The following is a 25,554-nucleotide window of genomic DNA, read 5'->3' on the forward strand; positions in this document are numbered from 1 at the left end:
ACGAGCAAGATCTCAAGCTTCAATCAATCTAGAATCAGCATTTAATTTTAAATTAAATGAATGCGATTCAGTTATTTCAGAGTACAGTCCACTTTTTCCTCTGCCTCTCAAAGGTGTCAATGACCCAAAATATATACGACTGACTGAGGCACGGCCTTCATTTCACTCTCGGAGAAGTGCGTTCATTTTTTCGGGGAACAAATGGAAAAACAAAACATGGGGCAACTTCATTCCTCACATGGACATGCGGGTTTGTAATAAGAAAAAAACGCAATACTACCTTGATCAAAAATTTCCCGGAATTTATTCAGAAAATTAAAAATACAAGTTTATTCATCTAAATCTATATTGTCCCCTTCAAAGTAATCCCCATCGACTGCAACACACTTATGCCAAGGCTTGATCCAATCCTCGAAACATTTTTTATATTCGGTTTTCGGTATGTCCATCAGTGCTTCCTGCGATTTTTCCATTACTTCCTCTCGGCTGCTAAAACGCGTTCCCCGTAATGGTTTTTTAACTCGATTGAACAGAAAGAAGTCACAGGGAGCCAAATCAGGTGAATTCGGTGGCTGTTGGATGGTATTTGTTGCATTTTTCGTCAAAAAATTACGAATAATGATAGCACTGTGCGACGGTGCGTTATCATGGTGCAAAATCCACGAGTTTTCTGCCCACATTTCTGGTCTCTTTCGGCGAATTGCTTCACGCAAACGTCTCATAACGCCCAAATAATACTCTTTGTTTACTGTCTGGCCTTCTGGCAAAAATTCATGATGCACTACACCGGTGTAATCCATGAAAACCGTCAGCATTGCCTTCTTTTTTGACTGAAAACGACGTGGTTTTTTTGGTCTCGGCTCATTTGGTGAACGCCATTCACTTGCCTGATGTCTGGATTGCGTGTCGTACTCATAAACCCACGTCTCGTCTCCAGTAATGATCCTTTTGATGAATGTGGGATCGGATTCAGCCTCGCAAATCATGTCTTTTGCGACGTCAACACGGTCTCTTTTTTGCATGAAATTGAGGTCTTTTGGCACCAACTTTGCTGCTACACGACGGAAACCCAAATCATTAACCACAATGTCTTGGGCGGATCCATAGGCAATGTTCAAGTCCTCCGCTATTTCTCTTATGGTTAATTTGCGGTTATTGACCAACATTTCTTTTACTTTATCAATTTTTTCACCGACTTTCGATGTCGATGGTCTGCCACTGCGTTCATCATCTTCGATTGACTCACGACCACTTCTGAACCGCTCGTGCCACTGGTAAACGACCGTTTTTTTTAGAGAATCGTTGCCGAAACACTTTTCCAACATTTCCAACGTCCGTGCGCCACTAAATCCGTTTTTTACGCAAAATTTAATACAAGTTCGTTGTTGCAAATTTAAATCCATTTCTGAAATTGTAAAAAATCGCCAACACACACAGAGATAGATGTACTCTTGGCTACGTAACTTTTGCAAATGTCAAGTTATGACACTAAGATTTAAAGGGAATATCAACAACAGATGTACCAATTTAACAAAAAAAACAGAACTCAAATCGGAACGATGGGAGCGCCACACGGTGGTTATTCCGGGAACTTTTTGATCAAGGTAGTATGTCAGCGGTGGATTCATCGAGGGAGTTGCACGACGTTTATTGGACGGCTCACTTTCCATCGGCATTTCATGGGTGGGAACACACGCACACGAAGGAAAACTCACCCACCACCAAAAACATATCCAAATATGTATTATTTTGTACACAAATATTTCTTGCATTTTAAAGGAAAACTATTTTACAATTCGACACACAAGAGCCAACAATTACAATGAAAAAGATGTTACGCGCAGAAGACAAAGACTCATCCTCGTTCAAAGAACTAATCCGAATCAAACTATCAGATTGTATACGGACACCTCAATCAACATTGGAAAGCGCTAGTTAAATAGGAACATATGAAGGATTAGCATAAGAAGATGGTAAAATTGATGAGTTTCTCCAATGAATGGTACTTAACACGATTAGAGGAATAACATTTATCAAAAATGAGAGCAAACAACTACGCAAGACGTTTTTATCCGACCATGCGTTCTTGTCTTCATTTTAATAATATTAGTATACCACTAAAAGCAGAACTTAAATTTCAGATTGTACGATTTTGTCAGTTTTCAGAATTCGAATGCTGTCAACTGTCTCTCACCCTGCGAGAATGATTAAAAGATGATCGTTAACTTTAAAACAGGAATAAGACGACAATCTAACATCGATTATTCCTAACTCAGCTAATTATTTCTCCTATCCCGGAAATTTCGTAATACCGGAATTGCTCGTCAAATTAGATGTATTATTTCATATCATCGTGAATTCCTATAGAATTCTGTCCTTAGTTATAAGCCATAACAGATGGTGCAATCGGTATGATAGCGTCATATACTTAAGAGCAAGGTTAGACAGTGATTACCGTTAGATAGACCGCTTTATTTCACTTCTTGATTTTCAAGAACTTAGAGCTGTTGGCCACTCTTCATTGTGGCCAACACACCCCTAATTCACAAAAAGTTCAATTTAAATTCAAGCAGAATCCTAGGAAATCACAATCATTACGAAAGATAGCAATGGTACATTCTATATTGGCTGTTGTCGCCATAGAACCAAGTACTACGTCGCTACAGCACCAAATGTCGGAGGTGGAAAAACAAAAAATGATATGTACCGAACGTTTGAAAATACCATGAACAGAAAGGACACGGGAATCTGAATCATTTCGAATACCTATGAGTAATTTGAGTCTTTAGTTAAATTTATGGTCACAAAGTGACCGTAATTCGACGGCTTCCTCGTCCTCTTTCATGTTTCCAGTAAATGTGCGCACTGTACAAAAATTAATGGGCAGACATTAATTTCACAGAAGCAAACAAGAGCGCTTTCATTTAAAAAATAACAGTAATCTTAGAATTACATAAATGCCATATGTACTTTCGGATTCGGAGAGGACCGACCCTTAACACGGCGCGGTGTGAATTGCAATCAACCCTGGCCGCTATAGTCCGCCGGGAGATTGGGTTCCCACCCTCTTCGCGGTCTGCAGACCCGTCTGGCATTGTTTCTGCTCTCAACTTCCGCCACAATAGTATATCGCGCCAACTCTCCACCCAATAGTCTTCATTTGCCTCATTTGCGCAGCCAGGCTCAGATAACTATTTTTATTCTCTCCAAAAACCCCCAAAACCTAGTAACTTAACCAGCAGACCACTAGACTTAAAAAGATTACTGCAAGGTTGTAGTTTTACATGAATAGGATACAAATAGAAAATTTATCACCTCCCAAAAGCACCTTAGAAGATCTTCTTGATACAATTCAATGCGATAAAATATATTGGACCACTGGAAAATCATTTTTTAGATACAAATGAGAATGTATCATCTTTTTTTCTCGATGAAAACGCCTGGATCGAATACTCTGCTTGTATTTAGATTAAATATCGGGCGAGGTCAGAAAAAGGATTTTAAAAAAACTTCCAAGCAGGGGAAAAGGGGGGGCTTCGTAATGGTTCAAATAACACAATTACTGCTACACCAAACACAAAAATAAATAAATACTCTAAAATATGGATTACATTAAACCATTATTCAACCTCACATACTCCCTGTCTCCATTTTGTCCCAAATGTCTATTCCTTTCCTCTTCTACATGGTCTAATCGATACTCTCCTATCTATCACGATCTTTCACATTCCATTGACTCTCTTTCACGCCCGACATCATATTAATTGTCCTTTTGTATTTCTCCCAAACAACGGGAAATGATGAAATCGCCAATATATTCCAGCCACTACCGTCTGATATAAAATAAAATTAAACATATATGCTAACCATATGAGGATCCCTGAAGTCATAAAGGAATCCATAGACGCTTAGGGATTTGGAAAGCCATCCACTGTAAGCGTAACCAATAGAACTTTCATCCTTCTTTATATCAACGGTTAGCACCTATAACAAGTTATCCAGTGATGACCTCCAAATCTACATTTCACTCGGAAGTGAAATAAATTCGAATGTGGCGTCAGAAGCATTCCTAAAAGATTAAAACCCAGTTAACTCCGAGGTATTAGGAAATGTCAAAAAAGCGGATTTGAAAACAACAATTTAGTGATACTTGAACAATCTCTTCCCATCATCAAAGAATTGGCGCAATAAACGCCATAGTCCTCCTTAATATATCAACGATAAGTCGAAGATATTGGTCTCGCACCATACTTCCAACAGAAATGAAACGGAGAGGTGACAGTGTCGCAACACCAAAAAAATAGTTCAAGATAAATAAACATTAGAACTCCGTCGCCAATAACGGCTATGTGGCGCTCTCTTACACGTCAAAGAGTGAAGCCACCGTATGTCATTACTTAAAAAAATACTTCTTATCAGGAAAAGTACGTCATAGAGTAAAATACTACTGCGGATTTTTAGGCGCGAATACGATTTATGCCGCAGATCGCGAAGACTGAAACGATCGCAATATCCCAAGGCCGACGTTCAGGGGAGGTGGGGGGGGGGGGGTTCGGCATATCCCGCGCTATGCAAAACGACCCCGAGTGCGTATTGAATCTCGGCTCCTCTTGTTTGAGTCGCAGCTAGCGCAAATACAAGCGGGCAGCGATCCAGCTGTTTCACAGGTAACTAGACATAGTCATAGAGGCGAGACAATATAATACGATGATTGTACAAAAGGAATAAATATCACTGTTATTTAATAAACAAATCACCGGATCATATTTCAAATACTTTTTATGTCTTAACTACGGTCTAAATTTTCCCTAAAACCCGCCAAGAGACCGTGCTGCTGACCACCAGTCGTTAGGGCGTCTGGCATTTATTCGAATTAGGTACCATTTAGTTTTCGATAATTCGAATTTCGGTACGTGATATGTTTATACTATCGTGATCACGCATTACGTGAGGAAAAAGGTTCACTTATATCAGTCTCTTCGGCAGTAAATTCCCCGTGACTTGTAAATTCAGCCTCGCCTACCATAATAAAGAGAAAACTGTCAAGAACATATATCACCCTCCACAGTTACTGCAAATGTGGTGAGTAATTCTAAGAAATGACTCCTGTACATCCTATATGGTGATCAAATACTCCAAATATCGAACTCATATGAGAAATATGCGCAAGAAATACACTTGCTGCATGCAAAAAATTCTTCCTACAGATTATACGTTGCACCATCAATAATTATTCAGTGGATAAAAGAGAACCTTACAAGGATAAAAGGAACATTGACGAAAGATCGTTTGTCTTTGGAGGTAATGGGAAAGAAATTGCCGCTAAAAAAATAATCCGAATGAATAATCGTGAGCACTTGAGTATAATTCTATAACTTGGATCCCAATTACATTTCAACAACTTAAAATCATGCACAGAGAAAGCCTATGCTTCAGAGACTGGGTTCAGCCAGACGTACCCAAATTACTCAAACTGTTTCTCATATTTAGGCAGGTGATTTTCGAATTCATCTCTATACAAACAATGAATATTACCATATTATACAAAAAATTAAGCCAGTTTACACAGATATTTTCCAGTGCCAGTTGGAAAAGGAGTGAGACATGAGTCCATCATTGCAAATATTTACGAACGGTTTTGAAAATTTCGAGTGGAAATAAAAAGTAGATCCGGAATATACTCATATAGATCGACATGACATAAGATGTTGGAATTGCCACGAAATCATATTTCTGAATTGCCCTATGCTTTCTATCTCGAGCTACTTTTCTCCATACGCCGCGTGAGGTAAATGCACACACTAGTGTGATTTCTGAAAGATAAGTATGAGCGACAACCTCAGATACGAAGACAAATCCAGGCCATAGATATGCCAGGCCCGGTCCATCTTCTTATCAGACGAAGTACACGGCTAGGTTCAAGGGTACATCCTGGAGATTCACGCTTGGACATGGGCAGAGCATTTGGTGCACGGGAGCGATACTGTATTTTCAACACACAAAATACCTCATTCGACATTACGTGAACAAATGACAAGCAATATATAAACACAGTGTTACAGTCCCATTTATTCCCAGGCCATGTGAACTGAGCAAATTATCGACACTTTGCAACAGATGAGAGCGAAATAATCTTTAAAATTATAGAGAATTGTAAAAAAGGAATGGCAGGCAAACACACGACAATGCCACAGCGTTTACGCATTCCAGTGAGGATAGACAATTTTTCAAGGGGCTTTGAGGAGGAGGTGGACTTGAGAAAAAAATTGGTTCAACTTTTTCATAAAAAAATCAAAGGCCAATTTTTATATCACACTTATTTTTTCCACTATTATGGAAGTCCATCCACCCAACTCACATATTCGGGGAAACCGAGAAGCTTAGGAGAGAAAAATCACAAAACTATGCGCCTGAAATTGGACTGTAGATTGGAAAGCAAGTTCTCAACATTTGACTTTATGTGCACATTTGCCACAAACTGAGAATACATTAAATGAGAAACGTTGGAAAATCGAATAATGCGAAGGCGCATCTTGGCGAAATCGCAGACTGAATAAATTATGTTAAATTGAACTGTCGAAAAATTGACGAATAAATCGCAGAATTACCCGTCGCATTAGTTTTCTTTCATCGCTGCCATACGAATCAAGCACAAATTTGGTTACTAGCAGTTAATTATCGCCCTAAGAATTTTTTTCAGTTCACTCTACTATACAGATCCATTAAAAATGATTTCCACTCTATCACTTACAAAGGCTGGAAAAAGTTATTTTCCCCAAAAATCAAATTGAAAATGAATGATATTAATGAGAAAGTTCATCGAAGAGCTAAATTGCTTAGTTAGTGTGGTTCACGAAAAGTAAGGCAATCCCTCTCCGGAAATCGAGAGGAAACATCGGTAAAAAAAGAAATTGAAAATAATCGCGGGGGAGTGATATAGTGCATGCAGCACACTCATTTATAAATCCCAAACTACGTCGTCTCCCGGGCTATGGCCAACCCGGAAGAGATAGCCAACCCCCTTTGCCTTGGCTTCACATTGCCTAATGGCGCGGAACTTGCACGTCACACACTCCAATAGAAAGATACAGAAGCCGCATGCAACACGGAACAGAATTCACAAAAATGAGGGGCTAACAGAGTGGGCACCAATGGTTTCCGTTAAAATGGGTTAATGAAAGCTACATTCCTTTAGCAACGTTAATTTTTCATCTGCGACAACGGCAATAAACAGCGCTCACCCTTCGTAGAGAATGTATAGCTCTGGCTGCACTTATCTAATACCAACCTTAAAAGAGTTATGGTTGCGCCGCTGTGCATTAATTTAGGCACGTAGTTCAATAAATACGACGAAAGCCATGGCAGGCAAAACGATTGCTGTTTGCGGGCAAACGACGTAACTGCGAGGAAATACTGAAAGCATTAGCTTAATGATAAGGGAATGGAAAAGAAAAATATAACACGATGAAAGCACAAACAATTTTAAAGTTGCGGAACACACCATTGCGTACGTGTTGTTCAGGAGAGAGAATCTGAGAATAAACTTGGGGCGTACGCGATGAAAAATAGCCCATGCATGTAGGAGTACAACCGGACAAAACATGGCTGAAACGTAGCCCACGCAAAATTCGAAGGGCATCCCTACTCCAGGAAAGCACCTTCGGAGAAAGAGAAACAAGGCGAACGGGAGTGTAGATGTTTTGACCGTATTGGGGGAAGCACACGCATCTCGTGTGTGGGATGTTGCCTTACCATATCCACCGTTACACCACCACCCACGATTCTCCAATATCGAGGAGAACTCTTACACCATTCGGAAAAATGAGTCTCGCCATTCATCCTAGGGCGATCTGTGAAACGTCATCAGCCCCTAAGCCGAAGAAAGAAACTTTCTCACTACGCAGCAAATCCAAAAGCCTTCGTTGGCACCCCGCTATCGCGTGTTATGTAAAGCCATTCTACCTAGTAAGTCAAGCCGATGTGATAATTTGATTTACGGACTTCCAGCGAAATACTATATATTATCTCCGTTATTTATCTGGTTGAGTCGAGATGTCCGACAACAAAGTTCTTTGCCCACTAAAAATATTGGTAAAAAATGAAATTACAAATGACACACATAAAATATGTCAGTTAGTTGATGTTTAATGTAAGTTGAAACTGAGATTAAGTACGAACCTAGGCAAGAATGCAAGGTGTCATTTCGTAAATATTTTTAGAATATTCTTAGAGATGGTGAGTAATGGTAAAATCAGACCAATGTGTAAACTGGAATAATTCGATCGATCATATACGGTCATAACCAGGGAATACGAATCTACACGTCTTTATAGTTTTTAGGGGCGAAAAATAAAATTTTTCTAAGCCAACAATTATTAATTATAACCTAAAACCGTAGGCTTTCTGTTGTTCCAATGCTTAGATAATAGCAACAGTTACACTACGTTAGTTGCATTGTATAATTCATTGAAATAGGTAATGAACGTAAGTGCATATTGCTCCATTTAAAAAACTACCGAAATAAAAGTTTCGTAGTACTCCGATTATCAATGCATTTCTTACGACTATTACAAGTACTAATTAGCCGAGATTACAGGTTAAACATAATTTTCATTGCATTAATGGCTTTTATATTTCATCCAGGCTTCTATCAACTCGATATATTCTAACGCTTTAAATTATCAACGAAACAGCCTCAAAGGAAGTAAAATTCAAGCAAGAACGTTCCATTAATGCACCACAATATAACATTTAACCCTTTGCAACACAATAGTAAATAATAAACCAGAAATAAGTACCGAAAAAACTATCACTCAAAGTAGCATCCAATTCGCTAGCATAAAACATCGAATCGAAAATCTAGAGTATTGTGAATTTCAATATATTGTGCGTGTGTGAAATGTGGGCGTCTCAATTCATGAAGAGGTATAGTTCATAAAATGAAGTTTCTTTCTATATCTAGGGAAACCACAAAATACAATAAGATTCGAATATCTAAATAAAAAGGAATACTCTGCAAAAGTTGGCCATGTCGATATGTATGCGTCTGTATTTTCCTGCTACTAAGACAAAAAATAGCTCATACATCCCTTAAATGACATGCGAGAAGGCCAACGAATTGCCACTTGCCAACTTTGTGGATAACGGGTGGAATGGCAAGCTGATTTCCAGGACGAGACTTCTCCCACTTCTCTAATCACCACTACTTATTAATTTAGTTCATTTAATTGACACCCACATTCTGTTTCCTTAAATGACAAAGCAACGATTTTAAATAAACAGTTTATGACTCCTTTCTCCAACGAAGTGACCTAAGAACGCAATAATTGCGAGAAAAAAGGTATTCTCAAGGCCAAAAGTTTAAAGAAATGCACGCTACGTGAGACCGGTCATACAAGCCCGGAACTGATCGCACGATAGAGACATACCCTTCACCTCAGCGGAAGTCTCGTAGGGCTTTTTAAGAGGGACGGCAGACTTGAGTTACGTGATCTCCCTCACACGTTCTAAACCTGCCGTGGCGTCCTCCGACCTGTATATCAAAAGGATTGCATAGATGCAACCCATAAGTAATCTATCAAAGAATACTCACGGATCGTACGGTGTAGGTAAAATCAAATTTTTTTACGGTGCAACCTACCCGTATAGAAATTTAAGATGGACGACTTTTGTTGCGAGATGTCCCAACGCGTTATATTAGTTTCCAAAATAGGTATGGCTAACGGAATATGTCTGGAAGAAACGGGCTTGGCGGATAACCAAATAAATGCAACTTTTTCAAGGGAGATACTTTGGGACAAATACAAGAAAACCCTCCCGCATTTCGTGCTGTGAGACTGTTAGATGACGCCTCTTCATGCATTTAAACCCATAAAGCAATACACGATTTACATTTCTTGAAACAAGTTCAAGGCATTGATACAAGAAAATATACTAAAAGCATTAGGCGATACAATTCATTGTTAAGCTATAACCTCTTATTTTACAATATTGAGTGATCTAAAACAATTAGCTATGAGACAATCGTGCACACTTTGAGGCAAAATAGATTGATAAGGAGCGGTTTTTTTTATTTTAAAGAATTTGTTTTTTCAAAATGTATAATGGAGTGGATATAGCCGTCGTTTTTAGAACATATAACTTATGATGCATTTACGCTCAACACTAAAAACGAAAGATAACTACATAACAATCTTACCTATATATATATATATATATATATATATATATATATATATATATATATATATATATATATATATATATATATATATATATATATATATATATATATATATATATATATATATATATATGAAATTCACAATACTCTAGATTTTCGATTCGACGTTTTATGCTAGCGAATCGGATGCTACTTTGAGTTATAGTTTTTTCGGCACTTATTTCTGGTTTATTATTTACTATTGTGTTGCCAAGGGTTAAATGTTATATTGTGGTGCATTAATGGAACGTTCTTGCTTGAATTTTACTTCCTTTGAGGCTGTTTCGTTGATAATTTAAAGCGTTAGAATAAATCGAGTTGATAGAAGCCTGGATGAAATATAAAAGCCATTAATGCAATGAAAATTATGTTTAACCTGTAATCTCGGCTAATTAGTATATATATATATATATATGGCACAATGGATTGTTAGGAATATAATAAAACGAAAAATAGAAGGGAATATTCCACGAGGAAGACCAAGAGACACGTACCTAGGACAAATTAAGAAGGACGTAATACAGAGAGGGTATCAAGGATTGAGGGCATTGACATTAAATAGAGGAGGGAGGGCTGCAGTATACTAATCCTAGGACTGAAATATTGATGGGATATATATGTATAAGTGTGTAAGTAAGAAAAACTTCGAACTAATACGAATAAGAGTATCTTAATTTTAACGCACTTCACATAGCAGGGAAGGAAAACAAAGTTTTCGCGCCAAGAGGACTGCGGCTTTTCGCAGCCTGAAAAATTCGCATAGTGAAACATATCTCCAACTAAAAACTGTGGGGCATATATTACATGATATACTGATTTTGTTGACACCCGATATTATGACTAAAAAAATAGGAATGATAAATCTTACCGAGCAAAGATTCCTTTAAAAACGCGTCCACGGGACAAAATTCGAATTTATAACAAAAATCAAAGTCAATAAATGCCCACATAGTCAAAACAGAATCACCGAATGAAACAAGATAAGTAAATTGACTTAATTGATATTTGGCGGTCGTTTGATTGCAAGACGGAAAACGCGCCATTTCGTTTCAAGATTTGGTAAAAAGCGCAGATAAAATGCTATTTGCCGGTTTGTATTTTAACGCGTCAGTCACAATTCATGCGGGGCACGTTAAAACAAAATGAATACCCGTGCCTATACGAATATCAAAACACTAAGGTGCGACACAACAAGGGAGACAACTATACGTACATGAAAAGGCTAACAAAATATAAAGTAATATTAATATAATCATTGAGACGAAGTTTCAAATTAAAATTGAGCCTAACTACAATCAATTAATAATTTCAAGGAACAATCACAGACGCCATTCCGATGTCAATATAACCGCTACAAAACCTCATACCAAGGCCAGTGAAAAAACCATCCTACACTTCCGAGGAAAGAAGATAACACTGGAATAATCTGGTAAAATTAGGAAGTTGGCCCCAAAGATAATTTGAATAGCACATCAAAGTACATTGAAAAGAAAAAAATGTCCGTTGGAACCACAGCTGTACGCTGAAAACGCGAATTAAGTCGAACACATCTAAAGCAAAAGGAATTAATTTTAAACCAAACAGATTTACCTGATAAGGCGAGATGACCAATTCGTATTTAGTAACCCTAGACGAATGCTAACACGTCTACAGTCAATCGATGAACTACGCATTTGAAATACTGATAATCAGTTCTAAAAGTTGTTTTCGAAGATTCTTCGCAACGATCATTGTTGACAGACAATGATTACCATGACAAATAAAGAATTGAAATGAGATGTTACCTCCGAAAAGAGATCACAGCCAGGAACGCAGTAAAATTCAACATAGTAATTCGTAATATTCAAGTGACAGAACAGGATAACAGATATATCTACGATAATATAACATATTCAAACTTACCACCCAATACATCTTCTGCAGGGGATTTTGAATGCGGTATCATTTTACTGAAAGGTACCTCTTCACAGTCTACTACGCGAAACTAGCACTAACTTCAGGACTGTCTCAGATTCACTCGTCTGCACAACTGACGCTTTGTTTTGGTTAAACGACAACAAGGACATACGTCACCATCCCTGCTTCTCCTACTACTGCCAGCTACGGGAATTCCACTGGAACTTCATTGAAAGGAGTAAGAATTAAAATATAAATTTTGAAATAGTTCTATTTGATGGTTATACTTGTGATATTATCCTTTATTTTTTAAATTTAAAAATATGATTATCACTTTTTTAAGTACTGGAATAAAAATTACAAAATACACCAATTTTAAACAAAATGGCTCCTACAGTTTAAAAAAGACTTTTAAAATAACTGAGAGTTTCTCCCAGAATATTACATTAAAAAGTAATGCGATTTATATAAAATAAAGCAAGTTCATCTATAATTATGAATCGTTAAATAAATTAATTAGGAAATAATTTTTTGTATAGATGGCAGTACTTAACTTGCAGTAAAACAGCTGATCGCGTCGTTAGAAACCTGTAGGCATTTTATGCTAAGGAAGACTATTTTGAAAACAATAGGCAAGTTTGATACGATGTTTCCCTGTATTATCATGCATATGAACAAAATAGTGTATTAACTTATGCTTATTCACATTTTTGACGGGAAAAATATGGTGATTACACTCTGCCTATCGGACGGACAATAGTAGGATACAACTCTTAAATTTGGATTTTATGCTGAATTTCAAGATAAAAGTCATTGTTTATTCTTTTAATTTCCCTTAATAATACTTAATAAGCATATATTCGTTGTTGCCAACATAGCTATCTTTGTAGCTATTGTTTTCTGAGTGAACATATGTGAGAAATAAGGTCAATCATAAGGAATAACTATGAACGGTGATGGTTTTATTACTTCACAATTGTATAACTTCTTTCTTCTCTTAGGTAATTTTAAATATAATAATGTACACAATTACTTCACGGTTTTATTGTTCGGACTTAATTTATCCTAAACAATCAAATCCTAAATGGTGTCATTTTCAAGGATGCTGGTATTTTGTTTTTAGGCTAGTAATCTCATGCATTTCCCGTAAATTCAATTAAAGAGTAATATCTGTGATTATATTTCTAAGTGTGTGCCGATCAAGTAACTTTTAATTTTAGGGATGCAGGTTTATTAGTTGGAGAGTTGATGCCAAATAATGATTTATACGTTTTTAATAAATTAAAGGCTACCGGATTTGATATGATAATGAAGATTCCTGGAAGTGGGTCCGGAAATGGCTATTATGGTCACGAATCAGTTATTTCCTATATTTCTGATGCTTCAGAATTAGGAAATCCTACTGATGATTTGGATTCTCCCACAACCGATGGAGATTTCTCGGAATATATGTGGATGGAAAATGAGGAGGAATTCGATAAGGAGGTAACTAAGTAATTTTTATTATTCGTTGCCGAAATTGTAAATTCCTAATTATAACTTAAGTGTCAACATTTAGCTTTCTTAAATCTGTAAATGTTAAATTATCCATTATAATCGAAACGTTTTAGGTTATGCAGCAGCTAGAGGAGGAAGCTCTGATGGAGCAGTGTATTGAAGCAATGTTGGAAGATGAGAGGGAAATGGATGGCATGCAAAATGGAAGTGGTAACACCAATGGGACTTCAGAAAATTGCCACTACCCTGCTTCCCAAGAAAATGGGGTAACCGTCAACAAGTAAGCAAGATTTTAAGTTAAGATAGCGCATTTTGGTATCCATGTGCATTTGCATATTTGTAATTTCAATGGTGATATTTTATCTGCATTTGATCAATTTCACCCCCGTATCTTAAAGTATCTTATTGCACTCGTAATTAGTGTTTAGTAAAGAGTTATCATGTCACTGTGTGTTCAGCTACTTGTGTATCAACAGCGAAATGAAATGTATGGATTTAATATCCATATTTGTCAGTAGCAGTAAATACATATAAAAAATGCTACTCAGTATTTAAGCATACTGAAAAGGCATTGCTTTCTATTGACCCAGTTTTTTCTGTGAAGTCGGTGTCAATATAATTAATAATTGTCGAATGAAGGTGGATTGATTGGGTGAGTTTTGTGGGCCAAATTTTCGTTGTCGAGTCACAAGGACGCATAGAATCAGTTGTGTAATTGTGGATATTAATTAATATTATAGACTACATCTGAAAGAATCGGAGTAGTTAGAGTATAAAAACTGACTAGAACTCTTCTCCCTATTAATTACCAACTCCTGTTCAAACATGAAATTTTGTGTGCACTACAATCCTTCCATTATAGTTGGTGTTTCAGTCGTGACTGCTATCAATGTTAGATGATAATAGTAAATCTAGTAACTATTATGTTGAAGAGTAATGAGAACTAATTCAAACGATGATGTTATTGCTGCAGTTTTACAGAAGTACTGAAATCCAAAGCATTCCATATCTATCTTATCTGCTGATCTCCACAATAACTATTATGATGAATGCAGTAATTTTATCATTAATCTTCACAAAATTGGTTAGAGAACTAAAACAATTAAACATTATTCGAAGGACCAGGATCAAAATTAGATAGATTTATTCTATAGATGATTAAATTATTGCTAACATTTGTAAGCTAAGTACATAAAGGCAAGATTAACTGGCTAAAAACTCAAATCAAAATATCTACTAAAACCTTTTGGAAAAAAATGGCTTGATGGTTAGCATGTATAATTTGTGCGAAAAAAATTCATGGAGAATATTTGTATTATATGCCATTAATTTTGGTAATAGTTGTTTACATTCAATATGGATATTATGGGAATAGATACTTATTATCCGTGATTAATTTTGCAAAGTGGTATGGTGCTTTGTCAGCAGTCTTCATAAACTCTAAGAATACTTCATTTAATTGTTTCTGCAGGCATCCTTAAATTCAGGAATATTTTTAATGAAGCCAATTACATTTCACAGATCTACTCCTTTGAAAAATATGATAGTTATATGTGAAAAAATTAGATTAGAATTTTTTTAATGAAGAATGTAAATTATTTAGTTAAATTAGTTATTAGTGGAGCCAAGCAACAGCTAAGGTCATTTGCATTAATTATTTAACCTACAATTTACTGGATCTTGTGTTGCCCCTTTCCTTTGGAAATAATGATAATAAGAGGGAATTCCCAGGATTATATTTGACATTCATTTATAAAAAAACATGCTATGATCAATCCTGGAAGGAGCAAGAACATTAGTTTAAGAAAAAGAGTTCCACAGCAGCTTAGTATGTCACCCACTCAATTTATATGTAATAACTGTAAATTTAAGTATAGAAAAGATAAACTCTGACCTTAATTAATTCCCAAAATAGAGGAAGATCGTGAGAAATCCACCCCAAAAACCAAATGAATGACTTTTTGAGAAAAGTACCCTGTACGAATATTTATGTGAAAGCATTAATAGCCTTCTGAATAACAAAACAAAAAAGACAACGTTTTGTAAAATGGTGGAAACACGAGCTCTTAATTATGGCATTACAATATTGGTCCATTATTGCAAAATACAAGTGGCCGAAATTTATTTCTTTACTTACTAAGTTTGGTTGATCTTTTAGGCTGTTAAATGCTGAGTATTCTCAATAGTTTTATGCGCATAAAAATTGTAAACTGCCACGAGAGGCAGAGCAATCCAGCTCATTCGAGCTCAAGGAAAATAAAATGAACTGTATTTTCTGTAAAATTCGGTCTTCAATTCTGTATTTTTTGTTAATTTCATTACTGACGTTATTATTAGATAATATTATTTATAGTCAATATGTGAGATGCATGCCAAACCCCATGGCCTAGTCATGAGCTAAACACAAGTTAATTTTTTTGTGTCACGTAAAAATTGTATATTTGTATAGATTTTTGAGAGTTAGCGAATGGTCATGGGCTTCCTTATAAAATAGGAAAGTTGCAGTCATCCTCATCACTCTGACTAAGCCAAGACCCAATCATCCCATCTCCCAAATTAATGCTGAAAATTGGCCGTTATCAGAGATTTATGTGCGGTCGGACTTTAAAGGTTGGAGCTGAAACTGCCCATCCTCAACCCCGTGTACCTATATCACTGGTTTAAGTCCTTATTTACTACACCCCCTCGAGAGTCTCATTCATTTTAAGAATTTAGAATAGTACACATGTTATTTGAATATTCTGAGAATGCATAAAATGATTTGCTCTTTCTTAGTTTGTCAGCCACTTCATGGCAAGGCAATAATTTCTACTATAATTTCATGCTGCCCTCATTATTCATTTAAAATACCTTAGGTATATTATACGTTGGCAATTGCTGATGAAAACAATAATTTCAAATTAACTTGGTCAAAATTTACACATTAACATTTGTATTAAATAAATTTTAGTTTTGTAATTTTTCGTATTTGTAAATGCAAACAGTATATGTAACATGAAATATTTGTTATGGACTATCCAAAACCTTTTTATAGATCATTATAGGTCAACCACCTGAGATGATGATATTAATTAATATTCAAGAAATTCCATTATTTTATTGGATCACTTCTTTATGTCACCATACTCTCCCTTGAGTTATTATCACAAAAAACTTCTGTCCACAGAAGACCTACAATAGAGAGACCTGATTTCTGTATAAATAGTAGAATTAGGTCAGACACCCAGTTATTTTGAATATGTTTTGAATGCCAGGAGGACAACCCATCACTAAACTGTACATTTTCAGTGTCAGTTATCATGATTAACACTCGCTTCATCAAGAAGGCAGATGATTAATGGGATATTTCCTATTTTCAGCTCTCCGTCAGATATCTGTCAGAACATGGAAAATTTGAGGGTCCAGGATGATTTGGCCAGACAGGTTGGTATTTTCAGTCCTTAAGGTTATCAAATACTTGACAATGAAACTATTTTTAAGTAATATATTTTACTTTTATACAGAGCACTCTCAACCCAAATGCCGCAGAATTTGTGCCACAAAGGAGATCTGCCACAATGGTGCATGGCTCGAAAACAACATAAAACGCATGCAAAGTCGAAATACTTCACATAACCGTCTCATTTGATAGGCTGTGAAGAGTCTCTGGAGAGAAGATTAGTCATTGTGAATATTCCACCTGCCCCTGTGCATGTGTTCCAAGTGCGAGAGAACAAGTGTGATTGTGTGTGCCTGGTGTGTGGATTTGGATGCTTGCACATTTTCATGAAGCGCTCTCATGGACTCGTTAAAGAGACTTAAGCTGCAGTATTCTTCATATATTGTTGAAATTCAATTTTTTGGCAAGTCAATGAACTCATTACACATATATTAAAGCAGTGTCCATACATAGATTATTTGGAATGTTCTTTTTTAAGCGGTTGGCAAATTGGGAAAGTGGACTAGTGTAGGAGGGAGCAGGAACCTTTAGATCTGCCGCCAACTTTTCAGTTTACTCATTGTTATCACAAGCAAGAGTAATTAATGAGTTGGTCAAGTCAAATAAATACTGTCGAAAATTTAGTTGTAGGCATTATAAGGATTTATTTTTCAAAAAAATATATGTATATTTTTTTCTAGTTTTTATTTCTTTTTTTATAGGCGAATTTGTTCATTTTGCATTTTCTCCTTATTTTTTTACCAATCGCTGAAGCATATGAGTTCAAAGGAGTGACATTGAATGATTTAATTATGAATGCAACATGTGAATGTGCCAAACGACTGTCATATTTGTACACCATTTTCTTAGGTTTCATAAGTTTATGTATTTTGCTTGCAATCTCAAATGTACCAAAATGGTAAAAGGATAACTCATGGATGGCAGCTCTAAAGAAGACAAAAGTTTTCAAATAGTTATATGTAGAAGTCTTAATTCATCGACACTCACAAACACCTTCATACAATTGAGTGGCTATTATAAAATATGCCTGAGTGTGTATGTAAATTGACAGAAATGTTATTTACTGATTTTAGGGCCTATTAAAAGTTGTTGAAGTTAGTAAGAAATAATTATCCAAAAAAAAGGACTACATTTAAGTATTGAAATGTTTTCTTTTTAGATTTTTACAAGTCTAGTTTGTTTGTGAAGTAAGACTTTTTACTGGAAAAATAATTTTCTCGTTCCTCAGAAATGAGCTTTACAATTATGTGGCGGATTGTTTTATTCTTCAATATTCTTGGATAACAATAAGTCTAACTCATGTGTCTGACATGATTGTGACTCAAAGATAATCACATACCCCATATTGGAAAGTTGTAGCTTGGAGTGTATTTTTTATCAGAAACCTAAGTAATGATAAACTTATAAGGTATAGGAATTGAAATTCATTTTAGTTTTACACAAATCCTTAGTGGTTTGCAGAAAAAGACTCGCATATGGAAAAAAATTTCATTTAATACATTTCTTTAATTATACAACAATGACAAGGCACAAAGTGGTAATAAACCAGTTTATTTTATTGATAGTCATAGAATGTTAATTGATTGACACTTTAATTTACAAGAGTGGATTTGGTTGCTTTTGGTTGTTGTTTAAAATAAAATGGTGTAACATTCTTTCTGATGTCAACTATGCATTTAAATTGTTTTTTGCCAGTGATCAGAAAACCTTATCTCTGAAATGTTATATTGAGAGAATTTGGTGGAGGATTGAAATAAATAAGTTTTTAACTTATTTAAGTCAAAACCATGTTTTTATTTACAAATAATCCTTTCTTCAGTTGGACTGGGCTGGGAAACTTACCAGTTTCCTGGATATTTAACAAAAAATTGGTATTTGCTAGGAATTAGAAAAATTCATAGTATGCATTCTCTAAATAAATTGTAAGTTTTAGGGTAACTAAACACAAAGTAATTTTGTGTGCTCTGGGGCCACATTAGAAGAACAGAAAATCACACTTGCACTTGCCTAAGAGCTAATGTGCTTTGTGTAGTCTGAGGGAAAATAAGTGAATGTTTTCTCTTTTCCATTTCTTCTGAGCAATAATCATGATAGCTATTAAAATTCATTCAACAAAGTCAATTATTTCATTACATTTCAATATGATAGTTATTATTTTAAATGATCAGTTGTTTGAAATCTTGCATACATTAGTGTCTAAAGATTTATACATACTATGAGAGTTGTGTGAAAGTTAAAAAACCATGGGTACATAAATATGGAAACTTAATCCTCAGAAAAAGAGCAGAATAAGCATGGCAATTTTGAATGGTGAAAAGAATATCCAAAAAATTTGCTATGAGGAAGTCATAAAGTGAAATGGTATTGGTTGTATCCAGGATATTTAAAGCAATGTTTATTTCATACCTAGCACCTTGAGGGTCTAAAAGCCAAAAATGTTAACCAATTCAGGAAGTCATGAACTTGGAAGATAAAGGGCAACAATTCAAAACTAATGCCAAAACCCACAATTGGGAAATAAGAAGAGCTGAGACCCTAAGACAAAGTTTTAAAGTGTGGTAAAAAGAAAAAATTATGAATTTCAAGGTAATACTAAGGCTCAAAGTGAAAATGAGATGAGTATTCTATTTTAATTGACTCAATTAAAACAAATATAAATTCTACTTAAATTATTAGTATAACAACGTTACTGAGTATAAGGCTTAAAATGACATTTTAATCTTAATTTTTGATAAATTTACCTAGTAGTAAAAGAAATGGCATTTTGGCACCCAGGGGAAGAGTGGGCTAGATAACTGAGATATTAATGATACATGTGCCTCTTCTAAGTTTTAAATAAATAAAAATCTGAACCCAAGAACAACAAACCACAGTTATCAACCCAAAGGCCAGTTCGATGGGTGAGGGTAAAGCTCACCTAGTCCTAAGCCTAATGTTATGTGAAATTCACACATCAGGGAAAGGGGGCCTATTCCCTTCCCTGTCCCACCTATGGTTTCCCAGGAAATTCTGGTACCTGAAAATTCACCAAGCTCGGGTAAAGCTGAGGGTACCCAGAGGAGCCTGGGGCCTCTTGTCTGGGTATTATTTAATGGCATTCTTTTTGTCAGTGATGAAATACTTATAAGGATACACATGGAATAGCTATAATACTGTGAAAAGTGTCCAGGTGTCATGGCAGGCCAATGAGCAGATATTTCAGCAACTAACCAAGGGATCTTTTATTCGAATGGCAGTGTTGCAATCAGTTAAAATGCAACTGCTGTGGTTTTCTGGATTCCAGTACCTTTATTAGAAATGGCATATGGCCCTGGGTAGGAAACTGTCCTTCATATCGAGTATGTCTGACTTTCATGAGTGCATATAGGGTTGGTACAAGGTCAGCTCTAAGTCTGCATGCGAAAAATAACTATAGCAAATACGGGTTAATAATGTGTAGCCATACCGTTACAGTGGAGTAAATATTTAATTTAATGGTAGATGAAACTAGATTTTAATTTTGTGAGTTGAAGCTATTGTAATGTAAGTTTTCATAGAAGTTCAATTTCTGCTACTTAATAGTTTGTTTACAAGTTATCCTTAGCTAAAGGAATAATTTATGAAACTATGAAAATATTTATGTAGGTAAAATGAAATTGTTATCGTGGCTGATAATTTTATTGGGAAAGATTTTTATTTTTGCCAGAAAACTCTTACAAAACTTTAGTGATCATGCTTTGCTGTTAATAGAGGAGTCAACTGATCGACTATATATTTTTTTATTAATTAATCAAAATTATGAGCATCCAAACTGGAGCATCTGGATGAAAATGAAATAATGATTCCTGATGCATTAGTACATAACTTACAGGTAATCCACAGTGAGATGGTTGAGTTTGGGTTTTCTAACAAGATTCTTCTGTCAGAAGTTATACTAACTTGTTAGCTCAGTGAAAATAGGCCAGGATTATTACTAAGCTTCAGTTTTGCTTGTGAAAGTATTACAATGGTGACTAGCAGTTTACTGTGACCATTAGGAAAGAACACTACATATGATAAGTGAACTGCTAAGGCTAGTCGACTTGCTTACTATATCCTTCATTACTTCAAAAAGTTAACAAATGCCTCATGCAATCAAAGTTGTTATGGGTAGCATAGGTTTCTTGTGGTGGGGCCATCATTAAAAAAAAGCAAATTAGTATTGGTACTATTCATACTTGAATGTGAAATTGAGGAAAAATGTTGGAGAATGAAATTGATGGAAATGGTTTGGCATTGTATTTAAGAGTTGAAAATAGTGTACAATATAATCAGGATTCAGTAGGTAGGCTGGATTCTGAATGAAGTTTAGTATTCATAGTTTGTCATTGCTGCTTGTAATCCATCAGTGAATGGTGAAAGGGAAAGCTTGAAGGGTTAGCCCTAGGGAAAATTGGGAGGTTAGGAATAGGTATAACTCAGTGAAAGTGTAATGATAAGACCTGAATGGTTGGGTTGGTATGAGATAGGAGCACTCAGAAAAAGTGTTGCGGTTATTTGGCAATTCAGCCAAGAAAACTTGTGTGTGTGGCAAAAATAAAAGGGTTATCTGTCCTAAATAGTTGGTTGAAGCATAAATGTTTCATTTGTATACATGGAAAAGGGATAATTACATATAATACTGACTTTGTTGCATGTGATAAGAAGCTAACAGCATTAGGAAACGGTAGAAAATGTTGCTTGGAGTATTTTGAGGATCTGTGATGCGAGGTATGAAAGGCTATTAGAAGGCTAAAATCATGGCAGGAAAGTTGACGAAAATGAAATTAAGATAGCAGTAAGAATTTTGAAAAATAACAAATCTACCAGCACAGGTCGCATATTTAGCAAAACATTGGAATATAGGGGAAGTTATTTATTTCTCATCTAAATGAACTTTCAAGCCCGTATGCAAACTTAGACAGCCCAAACAATTGGAAGAATGCAATAATTGTACCTTTGTATGCGCATGAGAAAGTCAATTAGAATATAGAATTGTAGAGCGATTGGTATTTTGAATGTACTGATGGATTTCATTAAAAAGGGACAAAAGTTAACATTTGACAAGATCTGGGGAGTAAACTGAGCTATTAAGGCTTGGTAGGAGTTTGGACAGATCATCCATTTGCTCTTGAATATGTGTACAAGAAAACCTATCGCTGCATTAACTTGTGGAAGCCATTGTGCATTTGTTGATTTGGACAAGGGAAATGATAGAGCAAATAGAGGAAATTTCCGAAGGTTTTGAGAAAATTTGGCATGAAAGGGTAGTTACTAAATGCTAAAAAGATATGCATGAAAATAGTATAGTGCATGACAGTAAAGATAATTTGAGGCCATCCCCACTTTGAGGTCCCTCCTATTCATGTTATGAATCCCAAAATTTTATATTTATAATAGTGATTTGGCAAAGGTATATGGCAGGTGTAAGGAAGTGTTCTACACTAGCTTGGACATTTAGAGAAAAAAGCTGAGTTGAATAACGGAAAAAATGTCTACAAGATAAGAGTAAATGGACTGAGAAGAAGGGGTTGTCTGAGAAGGTCATGAGTGAATTCTGAAATGACTTGCAGGGAGAACAGGTGATAGCACTTGTGCATTGCAATGATTCACAGTACCATTTCATTGAATGAATTAGAGCAGCATTGGCACCCAGCCAGATTGCCTAAGTCTGGTGCTGGGTGTACACAAAATATAAACACAAATAATAAACCTAAATATTAGCAACATAAATAGGACATGTCATTAAACTTTTTTGCATTGAGGTAGAACAGATTAATGATGAGAGTGGAAACCATACTTCAAATAAGTATGAAAAATATTATTCACATCCATGAGCAATTGCATTTGTCATTTGTGGACTCTGAGAGTCTTGAACAAGTATAGTGGATTAAGATGTTCAAATTGCTGAAAAAGTTTTGACTACAGAACACTAATCTATGAGCTTTATGAGAAATAAAGGTAAAAATAAGTAAGAGAGACACCTGTGCAACTCTCCCCAATTATGGATAGATAGATTTATTCACTATAGAACAATATATATAATTGTACGGGCTTTGTTAAAGATTCAATCAAATTAACAGGCACATTAGAATTACAAATATGCAAATCCATACATATATGGATGGATTAGAAACGCATAATAACAGGTATTAAAGATTTTTTTAAAAATTTCCCTGCATTGGCTCTTTCACTGTATTCTTGGATACTAAAAAATATATTTTTTTACAAATGAGTCTTTCAACATTTTTTTAAATTTAATTTATTGGGGGAGTATTTGTTTTAGCTCCTCAGGAAGCTGATTAAAGAGCAGTTTTCCTGCAGCTTCTAGGGTTTTTTGTAGTTCTGCTACTCGACAATGCCATTATAAAGATTATCCTTACCCCTAGTGTTGTACTTTTGAACATTCCCATTCCTGACCAGAGAAGGGGCTTTGGCGTACACATACAGAAACACATTATCCATATAAATGTATTACAGGGAATGGTCATGATTTTGTGATATTTACAACACTCCTTGCAGGATTTTCTTGTAATTAGTATAAAGACAACCCTTAAATCACATTTTTGGGTGAGTATTCTATTGATGTTTCCATATGCTGAACTCCGTCAGCAGACAGTGCCATATCAAGCTATGGACTCAAAAGTACCATAATATACTCGGATTAGTACTTCTGCATTTCAATTGTAAGCAAGTTATTTTAAAAGGAATAGGGTTGAGCATAATTTTTTACTACGTTTTTCCATTTGGGACCTCTAGCTTTTCTCATTCTAAACCCAATTAATCAGTATGTTCCAACTCAGAAATCAATTGGTTTCCTATTGTTACAGAAATATTTGACTGAAGGTCTTTATTAATAAATACCGAGTAAACTGTATTTTGTGCATTTATTTGTAAATTATTGTCATGCAGCCATTGAGTGACTGTCTTCACCATAGCATACATATCAATTTCCAATTCAAATGATTTAGTATGACCTGCTACATAGACTTATGTCATCTGCATAGAGCATCAAGTTATTATTCTCTGGAAGGATTATGGCTCTTTCAATGTCTTTGACATACACCAGGAAAAGTAAAAACCCTAATACGGAACCTTGTGGAAGACCATATTTAAGAGTTTTCATTGTTGATTTATTGGTAACACCATTTTTTTCTAATAATTTCCACATAATGTTTCCTGTTTTCCAAAAAAGATGTAAGTCAGAAATGAGCAATGCCCCTGATGCCATAATGTCCTACTTCAGTCAAAAGAATGTTAGATTTTACAGAATTAAAGGTTTTTGATAAATCCATATTTACCCCTATAACATTATTTTTATCATTTAAAGCTTGGGCAATTTGAGTTACATAATCGGTGCATGCAGTTTCTATCCTTTTATTTTTTCTTGAAACCATGCTGTGACTGAGAGAGAACTTCATTTTTATGAGAAATTTTAATAGTCTTTCTTCCATCAATTTTTTAAGGATTTTTGAAAAACATATAATTAGTGAGATTGTCCTGTAATTATGCATTTGGTCTTGTCTTCATTTTTATGCAATGGAATAACTAGGGTTATTTTTAATTCTTCAGGAAACTGCCCAATTAGAAACGATTCATTAGCTATATTTGTAATAAGTAAAATGAAAGATTCCTTACAAAATATTTTTAGGTAATTTGAAATGCTATCATGCTCACTGGATTTTTTGCCCTAAAGTCTCTTGGTTACATTTAACTTCATTTTCTGTGGTGGAATTTATATAAATTGATTCACTAATGCACATTACCTTTTCTATATTATCATTTAATCCATTTGTCTGTGCTTTAGTTATGCCAATGATATCTATGAATAAAATATTGAATTCATTTACCATATTTTGAGGATCACTGATCTTTTCCATCAATTGTTATTGAGAAACATTTTTTCTATCTGGGCTCTGATATTTTACTGGCATTTTCACTCTTTACTACAGACCACACAGCTTTTGCTTGCTTGGTAGAGTTTGAAATAATTTGTTTGAGATGGTCATTTTTTGCGTGCCTAAACATTTGTCTATTTGTAAAGGTATCAGACCTGCATCCACTTTACTAGACTTAGTTAAGTAGTTAAGCCAGGCAGAACAGGCTGTTATCAGAACCTCATATATTCAACATACGTTTTAGAAGATGCAATAAAATAAGTAGCTAAAAGAAATGACAGTAGGATAAGATGAAAGAGGACATGGAAAGAAATATACATTCTCTGTTTTGCTGACAATAAAGTTTACGAGTGAATTGAGAACACCCACACATATAACCAGATCCATGTTCTTCAGTGATTTAACACGAAAATCAAGATGGCAAAACTAAAATTATACTAAGCAGGCAAAGAATTGAATTCATTGCTTAATGGACATCAAGCTCTGAGTAGCATAAGATAAGGTGGGTATGATGATGGGGGTGCTTTCAGTCACTCTTTTGTTGATTACAAGCCTTTGTGATCAACAAAAGAGTGATTGAAATCATCAGTGAGGAAGGTGGCACA

General features: G+C 35.3%; 2 protein-coding genes across 2 annotated transcripts in view; one reads left to right on the forward strand and one right to left on the reverse strand.

Annotated features, from left to right (window-relative positions):
- Positions 1–12,279, reverse strand: part of BNIP3 (BCL2 interacting protein 3) — a 72,498-nt gene extending 60,219 nt beyond the window's left edge. The window contains exon 1 of the mRNA XM_071591602.1: positions 12,125–12,279. Coding sequence (XP_071447703.1) covers positions 12,125–12,167 — 43 coding nt within the window. The 5' untranslated portion in view covers positions 12,168–12,279. The remainder of the gene's footprint in view (positions 1–12,124) is intronic.
- A 392-nt stretch (positions 12,280–12,671) lies between these two features.
- Positions 12,672–18,823, forward strand: Paip2 (polyA-binding protein interacting protein 2). The gene is made up of 5 exons (XM_071592710.1): positions 12,672–12,750; positions 13,406–13,603; positions 13,729–13,895; positions 16,975–17,038; positions 17,119–18,823. Exons 2-5 carry the CDS (start codon positions 13,421–13,423, stop codon positions 17,197–17,199), a joined length of 495 nt encoding a protein of 164 aa, XP_071448811.1. The 5' UTR covers positions 12,672–12,750; positions 13,406–13,420; the 3' UTR covers positions 17,200–18,823.
- Positions 18,824–25,554: the final 6,731 nt, after the last annotated feature.

The sequence above is a fragment of the Hetaerina americana genome, unplaced genomic scaffold (genome assembly GCF_022747635.1).
Source record: "Hetaerina americana unplaced genomic scaffold, ioHetAmer1.1.p SCAF_5, whole genome shotgun sequence".
In the NCBI taxonomy this organism is placed as follows: domain Eukaryota; kingdom Metazoa; phylum Arthropoda; class Insecta; order Odonata; family Calopterygidae; genus Hetaerina; species Hetaerina americana.